At 39.3% G+C, this 13377-nt stretch overlaps 1 protein-coding gene across 9 annotated transcripts in view; it reads right to left on the bottom strand.

The window, feature by feature from the left end:
- DCDC1 (doublecortin domain containing 1) overlaps positions 1–13377 on the bottom strand; it is a 209531-nt gene that overhangs the window by 191178 nt on the left and 4976 nt on the right. For 8 of the 9 annotated variants that reach the window (XR_004537631.1, XM_033928555.1, XM_033928557.1 and 5 more), the window contains 4 exons: positions 11116–11294; positions 5056–5313; positions 4163–4286; positions 3574–3736 (listed from right to left, as the gene is read on the bottom strand). Coding sequence is in view for 7 of the 9 variants with exons in the window: in XM_033928555.1 (XP_033784446.1) it covers positions 3574–3736; positions 4163–4286; positions 5056–5313; positions 11116–11288 (718 nt within the window). In the remaining 2 variants the exon portion in view is untranslated. Of the gene's footprint in view, positions 1–3573; positions 3737–4162; positions 4287–5055; positions 5314–11115; positions 11295–13377 lie in introns of those variants that run through there. The other variant, XM_033928560.1, reaches the window with a different exon arrangement.

Below are 13377 nucleotides of genomic sequence, written 5' to 3'. Positions count from 1 at the left end.
CATCTGTCCGTTCATCCTGGTCAGGCAGATGGTAGTACACTCCTATCACTATTCTTTTCTACTTTACACATGGAATTTCTATCCATAGGGATTCCAAGGTGTGTTTCTGTGCCAGTAGAATTTTCAGTCCATTTGATTCAAGTCCCTGCTTAATATATAACGCTATGACTCCACCAATTCAATCCACCCTATCACTGCGATATAGTTTGTTCCCTGGTATGACAGTGTTCCATTGGTTATCTTCCTTCCACCAGGTCTCAGAGATGCCTATTATATCTATCTTTTCATTTAGTGCACTATATTCCAACTCTCCCATCTTGTTTCTCAGGTTTCTGGCATTTGCATACAGACATTTCAAACAATGTTTGTCATATCTCTTTATAATTTGCTCAGCAGTTAGTATGGATAATTTGCAGCCTTTAAAATCAGCCTGCTCTGATTTTAAGGAAATCTGGTATACTGCGGCCTGTATTGCAATCTCACTATCAGGATGCTCTGTCTTCCCTTTTATGATGATATCTTTTAAAGATACCTTGTTCCAAACCATGCTCTTTTGAGTGACTGTTAGAACAGCTTTTAAACTCGAAACTGGGTGAAGGCTATTTCCTTTTTTAATGTTGATGCCAGCAGCCTAGTTCCACACCTTCCCCAGTATGTCGCCCAGTTCCTATCAAATCTAAAACCCTCCTTTCTGCACCATCACCTCATCCATGCATTGAGACTCCGAAGTTCTACATGACTTTTGGGTCCTGCACATGGAAAAGGGAGCACTTTTGAAAATGCTACCCTGGAGGTTCTGGATTTTAACTTCCTACCTAAGAGCCTAAATTTGGCTTCTAGAACCTCCCTACCACATTTCCCTATGTCATTGATACTAGAGAATAACACAGGGACAAATTTGTCCCCTTCCCCACAAGTTTTGTTGCTGTTCCTATCCCTGCCCCATTCCTGAAAACTCTGCCTTAACCGCAGAAGCCTCGAACACTAATGATTTTAAAGTATTTGAGACTTGTACAGATGAGGATAGAACTTGCAGGAATGGGGCAAAGACAAGAAAAGAACTCGCCGGGATGGAACAGGAAAATGGAAAAGGAAAATGCGGGCATAGGGAAAAATTGTCCTCGTGTCATTCTCTAATTGGTACCCACATGTACCAAGACAGCCGATTCCTCCCCAGAACTGTCTAAAATCTTATCTCGGTGACACCTTCGTAGTAGGGAGGCAATTGACCAAGTGATCCTCACGTCCACCAGCCAGCCAGGAATGGAAAAGGTCAAGAACGGACGAAAACTGGAATAAGCACAAACAACATCAACGCAGATGCCATAAGACAGTAAAAAGGGCCAAAAGAGACTACGAGGAAAAAATAGCCAAGAAGGTGAAAAACTTCAAGCCGTTCTTTTGATATATTAAGGGGAAACGACCCGCTGGATGACCATGGAATAAAGGGAGTGCTAAAGGAGGACAAAGCAATCGCCGACAAACTGAACACATTTTTTGCATCTGTATTTACCAAAGAAGATGTACACAGCATACCGGAACCCATCAGGCTAAATGCTGGAAATGAAGACGGGAAACTGGCAGGGTTGACGGTCAATCATGTGATGGTTCCATTTACAGAATCATCCTCTGGCAAAGGCAGGAGCCAGAAATATAGTACAGGGTTTTCAAGGCCTACCTTTGAAATGAATTGCTCCTCCAGGCACCTAACGACACTTCTGGCATAGCCACACCTACAGTGCTATTAGGTACTGGTAGGTGCACCTTGTAATTTCTCTTGTCCGCTTTTAAACTGCATTTTAGACTTAAAGCTCCATTTATAGAATATGGGCCTCAGTTAAAAGACTAGGTAGCCCCATCTTGCTGCTGGACTGATGATTTCTTTATTAGGTTGCTATGAGAGTTGGAATATGTACGCTAAGATCCCGTAAGATTGCTAGTCATATGTTAGGCCCAGTAAGGCTATTCTTATGTTCCCATTTAGGCAGATGCATTTATGCCAGCAATAGCAGGTTAAATTGGTATTCTGTAACAGAACATAGGCATCTGGGTTCTGGCATTTAAGAAGTTCCTACTGAGCGGCTGCAGTGTGTGCATATGGAGGTGCCCACTTATACAATCACCTACTTACCCCTCTTCTATTAAACTGCGCTGAAAGGATGATTTTGCCACAAAAGTTCATATAAATGTACAATTACATGATGGTAAAATCATCATCCAAAACAAACATCCTATAGGGCTCAGGACTACATATATCCTATATAAAGGAGAAAAGACCTCAGTGTCCAATAGGGGCTATATAAAGCTACCCACATAGACAAGCTAGTTTCAAATAGAATTTGAGACCAGCAGACACATCCTTGGTCAAAAACTCCCAGATCAGTGAAAATCTACTTCATAGGAACGCAATATTTAAATTATTTTCAAAATATCACAGTCTTTCAAGTCTCAGCACTACGTCTACAAGTATTGAGAAGACAGCACTCTTCAGATAAGTGACTTTATTGAAAAGACTGTGGTTTCTTTGGAAACTGAAATAGACTGTGATATTTTGAAAATAATTTAAATATTGCGTTCCTATGAAGTAGATTTTCACTGATCTGGGAGTTTTTGGCCAAGGATGTGTCTGCTGGTCTCAAATTCTATTTGAAACTAGCTTGTCTATGTGGGTAGCTTTTTATAGCCCCTATTGGACACTGAGGTCTTTTCTCCTTTATATAGAATATATGTAGTCCTGAGCCTTATAGGGTGTTTGTTTTGGATATTGATTTTTTGGACATCCTTTCTTGTTTATATATATTTTTTTGGTAAAATCAGCATAACATATATTCAGAAATAAAGCACTAATTGCTAGTCACTTCATATCAAGATATTGATTATTTGAAAGAAAAAGGAGAAACATTCCAATAAATACCTGAATCTGTTATGAGCAAACACAACGCCAAACCAAACTGTTTCTGCTCTATTTTTTGAGCACTGATTATATTTTAATGCTGGTATTATAATGTAATTTATCTTAAAAAAATATCTGGTCCAGTTTTGTTCCCACGCTGCCTTGATTTTAAAAGTTAATTATTGTGCTTAAACCACAACAAAAGTATCCAGACTAAAAATTCAATTTATTTGCAATAAACAGTTGTGATCAGTAATTCCAAATTTGCTCTAAAATGATTCTTAATATTAGTGTCATGGTTCTTCAGAGAGGTCTAAATGAATAAATGGCCTTTCTCCAAGGAGTTTTTCTTTCTCTCGAAGCACACCTAATGAATTGTGTCTGTTAGGTGTCACTGAAACTAAACAGTAAATTTAATAATCTCAGCTTTAATTTATGATATATTCACCATTTAACCTCCTGCAGGCTCCCTAATGTCTGTTCCAATCTAGATTAAATTAAGCACCCGTGCTAATGAAGGCCAATGAATGTGTGTCAGTAGATTTTTCTTTCATTAAGCACATTATCCTCTTACTGAGCTGTAAATGGGTAAACATTAGTTTTGTTAAACCATGCAAAAAAGACAGGGCAAAAATCATTTTTAATTGAAACCCTACAGCCATTTCCTGGTTTTTTTTTACCTTTAATATTTTTGAATGGGTCTAAAAAAGGCTCTCCAGTGGAAACATAGATGTCGGCATCATGGGGAATGTCTTTAGGTTCCAGTGCTTCAGTGCCATCTGCCAGGAAGACTCGCTTTGCAGCCCTGTGTAGCTTCAGCTTCTCCGTACAATCCTCTAGCAGCTCAAATATAAGCAGGAGGTAAGACAGTTATCATGAGAAAAAGTGCATGGACTTAGGTGGGGGTTGCTTTTTGTTTTGGCTCTTTTAAAAGACTATTGGAGTTTGAAGCAACTCGGTGACTGATTTGATGTAAATCTGTAGTGCAGTCACTTCTATATGAGGATGTGACTGACACCAAAAGAAGATAACCTATTAGGAAAGCTAATTGAGTAATGTCTTGTATTCACTCCTCATCCTAGCCGTGGGCTGAATATTTGCAAGCAATTAAACCAGCAATCTGCCGTATATCTCCTCTTCACAATTTAAAACGGCCTGCATTTCCAAAAATAAATACGTACTGAAGAACCCCACAGCAGTTTAACATTATTCTAGATCACCCTGAAAACAATAGAAAGTAGGTCGTAAAATCTATGAGGAGCTATTTACCACTTTCATTGTCGAGGCAGCAACTTTAGCGAAGACACCTCTTGCTCCATTTTTATAAGCCATCACTCTGATCGTCCAGCTCTGGCGCTTACAAACTGGAGCCACATGGCTTTTACAGGAAAATCTGTCACATATACCAGAGGTTCAGAAAAGCTCATAATCTTGTTAATTTGTCCTTTGAACAGCAAAATATATTTAATGACTTTTCAGTGCTTTATTTTATACAGTGTCATTTTTTAAAACAGCTGGACTTTTTATATTTATTTGGTAATTTGATATACAATTTGATATTAAAACCATATGATGGATCCTTTATAGAAAATATTAAGGGGAATTCATCAAGCCTTAACGCGTGTTAAAGGAATTAATGCATGATAAATGATAAAAGCCCATTCTATACCTATGGGTTTTTAGCATTTAGCACATGCTAATTCTCTTAATGCGCATTAAGGCCATAACACTGCTTGATGAATTCCCTCCTGAATTGCACTAAAACCTGGATTTCAATGTGGTACCACCTACCCAAAGGCACCCAGGATTCAGCTCCCTAAGCCACCATTGCCAAAATCCACTTATGCTCCTAAAACTGAGCATTTATAGTTCACTGAGCTGGAGAGCAGCATTTTAGGTGCCTTTGGGGAGTTATTCAGCTTGTGCAGCTTCAGGATTCCCCTCTAGGGAGGGGAGGCGGAGGGCACTGAGCGCCCACCCAAAATCTGCCCTGTGTTCGACAGTCATACTTTTTTCTAATATCCTCAGAGCCTCAGCAATACCGTGTACCAGAAAGTATAGAGGGCTTTTTTCATAGAGGGCTTTAAGTGCTTAAGGCAGATGAATCGTGATACAACACCAGCAGTCACAGTTAAAAGCAGCAAGACAACAGCATTGATTACCTGAGCTGACCTGCTGGAGCACTGACAGCTCTCTTTTTGTTAGAGACTGATCTAGTGCTTGATGTGCTCGCAGGGTCTGCTGTTCCATCAACACTCGGAACTGATTCAGTTTGATGTGCAGAACAATCCTGGAACCCTGACCTTCTGACTACTATTGCAGACTGAAGATGGGAGTGAAGGCCAGTGCAAGGTGGCTTCAAACGGTGCTTTCCATCAGCATTCGTAATGGTTATTTTCGCATAGGGAGACCGGAGCCTTCTAAGGGATAACATGAGAAAATGATAGAAAAAAGATGATCTTTCTGTGGTCAGTGACTTATCTAAACAAAATAACTTCTAAATGGACTAAAAAAGAAGCTTGTAAAAATAATACCAGAAGAGTACTAAAAATATTGCATTAAAGTAAAAATATAAGTAAAGATAGTGGACAACATAAACAATTATTTATTGCTCAAAGGTTCTCAGTAGAAAATATCTGAAAATAATTGATTGCAATATGTGTTTGCTTTACCCTGAGGCTCAGTAACTTCTTTCTGGCTGTTTGAACAAACTAAACCCGCCTTCAGTTACATATATTTTATTGGTGATTTTTCAAAGTCCAAAAACAAGTCCATAACATACAAAATAAAATGCACTTGTTTTGGGGCTTTGAAAAATCACCAATATGTAACTGAAGGCGGATTTTGACATCTCCTGTGCCTCTTCTTTCGTATTATTAACTTTTGTTTTTTATGTGAAATTGGGTTTTCATTTATAATGTGTTAGGGTTCTATTATTATGTATTTATGGTCATTTGTATCTATGTGGCTTTTCATGCGATCTGTTTTTAATTTATTTATGTATGTATATAATTGTAGACTCCTGAAGCAGGCCTGTATGGCCGAAACATGAACATGTTGACTCATTGAGTTATTGGATGAATAAAAGGACATTTACGCAATAGTTTGTGTTCACCAGTCTTTATTAGGACAATTCATAGAAATATAGAAATAGATGGCAGATAAGGGCCACGGCCCATCAAGTCTGCCCACCCTACTGTCCCTCCCCTCCCTTTGCCCTGTAAATAGATCCCATGTGTCGATCCCATTTGGCTTTAAAATCCGGCACGCTACTAGCCTCAATCACCTGCAGTGGAAGACTATTCCAGCAATCAACCACCCTTTCAGTGAAAAAGAATTTTCTGGTGTCACCTCGTAGTTTTCCGCCTCTGATTTTCCACGGATGCCCTCTTGTTGTCGCGGGACCCCTGAAAAAGAAGATATCTTCCTCAGTCTCGATGCGGCTCGTGAGATACTTGAACGTCTTGATCATGTCCCCCCTCTCCCTGCGCTCCTTGAGCGAGTACAGACGCAATTTGTCCAGCCGTTCCTCGTACGGGAGATCCTTAATTCCCGAGACCATCCGGGTGGCCATTCTCTGAACCGACTCCAGCCTCAGTACATTCTACTCTATTTTGTTTAATTGAGTTTGTGGATTTGTTTCCTCTGTTTTATTCTATTCTCTTCTCTAAATATTTTAATAATCACACACAAGGTTCTGGCCCAGAAATAGCTAAGAAAAAAGAAAATTTAAATCAGGCCTTAGGCCCCTCCCCGGTGCATCCACAGTGCACTGGGAAGGGGCAGGCTGCCTCATTTTGACGGAGGTAGGCCTGCCGGCCAGATGGTGGGAATACCCGTCCTTCCGGCCAACATTATAAGGTTAGGGGGGGGTCCAGAGAGGTTTAGGAGGGGTGGGGGTCTGCATGGGGGGGACCGCATTGGGGGGCCCCCAGCTTTGGGAAATCTACGGTGGGGGGGTTTCTGGCAGGAGGGATTGGGTACCCTCCTGCCACGATCTTCAGGTGTGGGTGGGGGGGGTTTCAGGCAGGAGGTTACTGGGCATCCCTTCTGCTGTGTTCGTTCGGGCGGGGGGAAGAGACTGGCAACTGTAGCTATGGCCACTAAACTCATCGCAGCAGGGAGATCCCTTGCCGCGATAAGCTTAGCAGCTGACTAGGGAGATGTGTATGGAAAAAATCTTGACTATCATCAATAAACTCCCCAAAACATCACAGTGTGTAAGGTCCTTAAAGTGCAAGTGCTTTGAGAAAAATTCATGCTAGCGTGCTCTAAAATTCCATACTAGAAAAGTTCAAACTGCGAATCTTAAGTATTAAAAAAGTTGTTGATCAAAATTTGTGACAATCTCTAAGTAAACTGAGAACATAACTCAATCCATAAAGAAAAATTCATGAAAGAATAAGAAGAAAAATGTGTAGAAAAATTCTTGAATGCTACAAAAATGAATTAACAATCGGTAAAAATATAATTCATAGATTTAAAGTTCATAAGAACTGTTTAATTCAAAGAAGTACTTGGCTGCGTCTCTTAAAGAACATGTGCTGCCCTGGAGAATCAATAGCGCCACTCGACAGAGCTCCGTTTCGCCACCTTCGTCAGGAGCGGAGATACACAAACAGCGGGCTTTCAAAATGAAGGCGGCAGAAGTTACATTTATTCTGTCAGCGCCATATCCCGGAGCATGAGGGAATCCAAAAAACACTACTAATAATAATGGCATCTCGGGAGTTTAAGAACGCCCAGGAGATTTCGCGAGAACAACGAACTTGCATTGACATAACAATGTCAGAAAATGAATCGTTGAGACATGAATATCAATGAATGTAAGGAAACTTTATGCAAGGAGTCCCTTGCAATGAAAAGCAAAATATAAAACCAAACTGGATTCAAGTGGGGAAACATTTATCCACATTTTCATGGAGACCCAATGGAGGATATGATTTCAAATGGAAAATCCAGTAATTCTCTCGTTTGAGAAGGTGAATATGTGTGAATCTGTTCCAAAATGCACCATTTTAACTGGGAAAAAGCATGATGGTAAGTGTTATTGTGGGCCACCATCAGAGCAGTAAGTTTCCCTGTTTTATGACAGCTATGGTGTTCAATTAATCTGGTCCTGATGCTACGAGTGGTGCAGCCCACATATGTGAGTCCACAGGGGCAGGAAATAACATATACCACAAACTTGGATTCACAGATCGTCCATGATCGTAGATGATAAACTTTCTTCGTGACAGGATGGACCCATGGGTTACCAGAGAGAGCTGTGTTACATACTGAACATTTACCACAAAGGGAATGATACCCTGTGCCACGGTTGATGTTGATATTTGGGTTGGAAATCAGAGGAAACCAGGTGTTCTGAAAGGTTTTTACCTCTGGTAAAAGCTATGCATGGATTTTCCTGGAAAACCTGATGGAGTTGCAAAACGTGCCAGTGAGATTTAACACTGGCAGCAACAGCGGAAGATTGAGTAAAATGGGATAACACACAGATTTGGTTGGTTGAGACTTCTTTGTTGCTGTTCATCAACATTAAATCCCTGTTCACATGCCATGCTCTGAGGTAAGCTTTATGAATGACACTTTTAGGATAGCCTCTAGCCAGAAATTTGTCCTGTAGGATCTTGGCTATCTTCTTAAATTCTTCATCTGAAGAATTGTCCAATGGGTATAGCTGCTTTCAACCTTCTTGGAAGACAACTTGAGAACGCTAAAAAATTGTTTTTTTCTGTGGGTTTGTGATGAGCTTTGGGGATAATAGACATTCTTTGAGCTGATACCAGCTATAGAAAAACATGAATTTTTGGTCCGTGATCTCAGCATCCTTGGCGGAGTACACACATAAAACAGGGTTTACGTCTGAGAAATCCTAACATTGGCCCAGGCATGTAATCAGTTATGGGAGATTTACTACTAGTCTTCAAGATTACTGTTTTTGTTGCTTTAACAGTTTATTTTCTACTGATGCAGTTTGACTGGAATATTAATTAATTTTATTTGGAACATTTGGTTCTTACATTGTACGTACTGCTAAGGTTCAAATAAAGAATTCCTTTAAATTAACATAGAAAGCAATTATTCAATTTGCATAATAATGAGTTACCTTCAATCCATTTGCATGCTTTGCATCTCATTAATATTTGTGACCATTTCTAGGAAAGAATGACTAAAGTTGCCAGTCTTTGGCCACATTTTCCCCACAACGGCCATTACCTCCAGGAATTTTTTAATAGAGCTGCATTAACTGCTTTTACCACATTCCCCAGCAACGAGTTAACTATGTGACGAGTGGAAAAATATTTTATGCTATTTGTGTTAAACGTGCCACTATGTATTATGCAGTATGCATTGTATGAAGAGAGAATATAGTGTAAATCACAATGCAGCTTAAAGCACTGTTCAGAAGCAGACAATGTGGCTATTTTGACAGACCCTGGTTCAATAACAAATATATGGGTCGACTCTATCACAGTTTGGGATATGAATTGAAGAGCAGGATAATGACAGTTGCCAAGGATCTCCACTCACTGTCACTTAGTACCAGAGTGTTGCCTGTCAAATTGTCTCTCTCCTATGTTACCTCTACAAAAGCGAGACAATTTTTAAGGCTAGCAATTACTTCTAATATATAATGAAGAACATCAAACCTCATTATCTTCTAATTGCTTTCTTATATCTAGTCATCCATTTTCTCCTTAATTATTTATTTACATTCTACATTTGACAATCATCATTTTTCTATTATGGTTTTGGAGTTAAACTTTATTCACAACATGGTGACTTATTTTCATATTTTTATATTTTGCATAACTTTTATTTAGGTGCCAGTTTATAAAATCATCTTTATAACCTCCTTTTGGCAGCTGTGAGATGTATAAATGCTGGGTCTACCTTCACCCTACTCCAATTCGGGCCCTTTTTGTAAGGATAAAAGAGAAACATGATGGTAACTAAAGGCCAAATGGCCCATTCAGTCTGTCCATCAATAGCATCCACTATCTCTTCCTCTCTCTAAGAGATCCCACGTGCTTATCCCACACTCTCTTGAATTCAGACACAGTCTCTGTTGCCACCACCTCTTCCAGGAGACTGTTCCTCACATATACCACCCTTTCTATTAAAAAAAAAGTATTTCCTTAGATTACTCCTGAGCCTATCATCTCTCAACTTCATCTAAAGTTGAAAGGGGATAGATTCCGTACAAAAGTAAGGAAGTTCTTCTTCACCCAGAGAGTGGTGGAAAACTGGAACGCTCTTCCGGAGTCTGTCATAGGGGAAAACACCCTCCAGGGATTCAAGACAAAGTTAGACAAGTTCCTGCTGAACCAGAATGTACACGGGTAGGGCTGGTGTCAGTTAGGGCACTGGTCTTTGACCCAGGGATTGCCATGGCACAATGGACCTCTGGTCTGACCCAGCAGCGGCAATTCTTATGTTCTTAGCCCTCTCATTCCAGAGCTTCCTTTCAAATGAAAGAAACTCAACTCATGCACATTTAATAAAGGTATTTAAATGTCTCTATCATATCTCCCCTCTCCCACCTTTCCTCCAAAGTATACAGATTGGAATCTTTAAGTCTGTCCCCTTATACCCAATTTTGCTGATGAACACATTAAATAAGCTATTTAGGCAATGATCTTTTTATTTTTGTTGCATTTATCTTTGAATTTCTGCACATTTGATTTAGGATGAAAGGAGAATGGGGATTTTGGGTAGTGGAAGGAATGACCTGTTTATTCCACATAAACTGGAACTTTAATGTTCCAACCATGGTACTTCTTAGTGTGGGGCATATTCCAGTTTACCAAAAGTTGTTTAAAGCCAGTTTGATATAAACATCTGGCCTAATATATGACCATGATTATTACTGAAAATTACTGGGTCATATTCCAAGAAAAAACATGTGTAATTAAACAGTTCCCACCGCTGCTATCCTGTTAGTGCCTACGGCAAATAATGATGTAATCAGAATAAGCACAAAATCCAACTGAGCACAGAACTTATCTGCTGTATGCACTTCCAAGTTGTAAAAGATCCGCACACAGAAGGATAGGAAAGAATTGCATAAGCCATGCAGGATAGAGGTCACACATTTTAACACAGGATGCAAACTTCTTGTATATATTTTTGGCTTGAAATTAGTTTAAGTCAGAAATCTTGGTGAATACCTCCCCTTGATTTTTGTTTCCCTGTTTAAACAAATCTGAAATTCTTACTTTGGCATATAGTCTGGTGGAATTGATGATGTGCTGGCTTCATCCAGGTATCCTCGGACTAATCTATCTTCTAAGCAGGTATGTGGCAAATGCATTGATGATCTTCTGACAATTGTCCCACAGTTTTGACCACTGGTTGAGCTTGAGCATTTGGGCCTTTTGAGGTTAGCCATTGCTTACTGATCAAATATAAAACATTTAAACTATTAGTTATTACATTTTATGATTCTCATATGCATGAAATAACCATTTAATCAGTATGTTTATATTTATTCAATTTGACTGACTGCCTTTAGAAGGCTTTACGGCAAAGTGATCTACAAATGCAAAGCAAAAACATCAAAATTAGCATCATGAACTTCTCTCTGTGGTGTCTCTGTGAAAGGGTTTGAGGGTTTTAGTTTTTAGGTTTCCCCCCCCCCCCCCGATCTAGGAAATCATATATGAATGCATAATGTATGTTGGTGTTGCAGTAATCAAACTCTGTTTCTTCTGCCTGAGGGGAGGGCTGTATAAAGATATTCCAAACCCTCTTTGCAGATGAACCCTACCTGGTAGATCCTGCAGTTCTGTTGTTTTAACCCTTTCTTAAACATATTTTTACTCTTCTTCCCTTTCTTTCTACCACCCCCTTTAGGATAACTATATCCATGTCTCCATGAACTTAATCAAAACGCTGCTAGTCTGTGGTCTTTTCTAATACCACCTCCATCACTTCTGCTTTAAGACTACAGTTATTTCGATGTATCCCTTTTTAACATTGTTATTACTGGCCTATTTTCATGTGTTATGCTTCTAACACCTTTTTACATTCCATTTTGTGTTCATTTTAATTATAGCTAATAAGTACTTTATGTCTACTGTATATAATTACACACCCACAGGACTGAAAATGAGATTACAGCATCTGGGTACAGAAAAAAAGTATACTGATGCACAAAGATGCTGCACAGTCTTGAATGTCACAGTGGTGTACACCGAAATGTAAAAATATATACGTATTGTGCTCTGAAAAATCTAATTTTACATTAAAATATATTTTACAAAAGCAAAAATGTATCAGTCAAATGTGTCCTCTCCTCTCTTTTTATATTTGCTATTCTTTGATCGTTTGGGCAATCTTTGTAGATGCTGCAGCAACATTTCAAAATGATTGGGCATGCCAACCCCACATCCCCCACCCACATCCAGGGCAAGTTACACACCAACATACAAAACATAAAATAAGATATAACAAACAAGTCGTATCAACGACAAACAGCACTATAACCATAAAATCGTCCAGACCATAGAGTTCATCAGTGACCAGCACCCTGCAATCAACAGTCTCCACTCCTCCTCAATTAAACAATCTCAGACCCTGTAGTTCATCTGACAGACCAAGTGTCTTTTGAGTAATCTCTTGAAATTCTGTATATTCTGCTGTTGATAAATATACTCAGGGAGATTGGTCCATTCCCTGGGACCAATGCAGTGGAAGATACTATCCCTGGATGATGTTAACCTCAAATCAATTCAAATTATCATTCTCTGAACACAATGAAGGAGTATGCTCAGTATTTCAGCTGCTGAAATTCCTCTGGTAGACATAGAGCTGGCTCCTATGGACACCCTCCTTCATTGAGATTACAGTCTGGAGAAGCACTAAGAATAGGGAATCAAAAGTTCAAACCCCACTGACATACCTTGTAACCTTGAGCAAGTCACTTCGATTCCCATTGCACTGCGATACAAACTTATGGATCTATTAATCTAGCACTCATCCACGTGTTGCTAACAAAAAGGGTTGGCAAAGAAAATACCGGTAACTCTGAAAAACTTAACAATCGATATCAGACCTTCAATAATTCTCTGCACCAGCCTTGGTTTACAAGTTTTGAGTTTTGTTTTTTTTTTAGAAAAGGATCTCAGAATTAACACCCAAACAGAAAATATTGTTAATGGGCATAAACTGCCTCTATTCTTTGGACCAAAACAACTCCTTTAAATTCACTTTTACATAGATGATTTCAATGTCTAAAATCTTCTGTATTACATCCATTCTTGACATTCAATCAAAAACTGCACAATCAGAAATTTTCACTATTAGAACAAAAATGGATAAACATGCTTTAAACAAAGGAGCAATTTTGCCACTGATCCCCTTCTGAAACCCCTTGGAAAATGGCCTGCTTGTGTTAGGAGAATTTCTGAGTCCTACTTCTCCCAGTGGCACATAGTGTCCTGACACCGTTTTATAACAAAACTTATGACACTTCTCTG

The sequence above is a fragment of the Geotrypetes seraphini genome, chromosome 19 (genome assembly GCF_902459505.1).
Source record: "Geotrypetes seraphini chromosome 19, aGeoSer1.1, whole genome shotgun sequence".
NCBI lineage: Eukaryota > Metazoa > Chordata > Amphibia > Gymnophiona > Dermophiidae > Geotrypetes > Geotrypetes seraphini.
The sequence above is the reverse complement of the archived record's forward strand: the minus strand, read 5'-3'. Positions and strand labels throughout refer to the sequence as shown.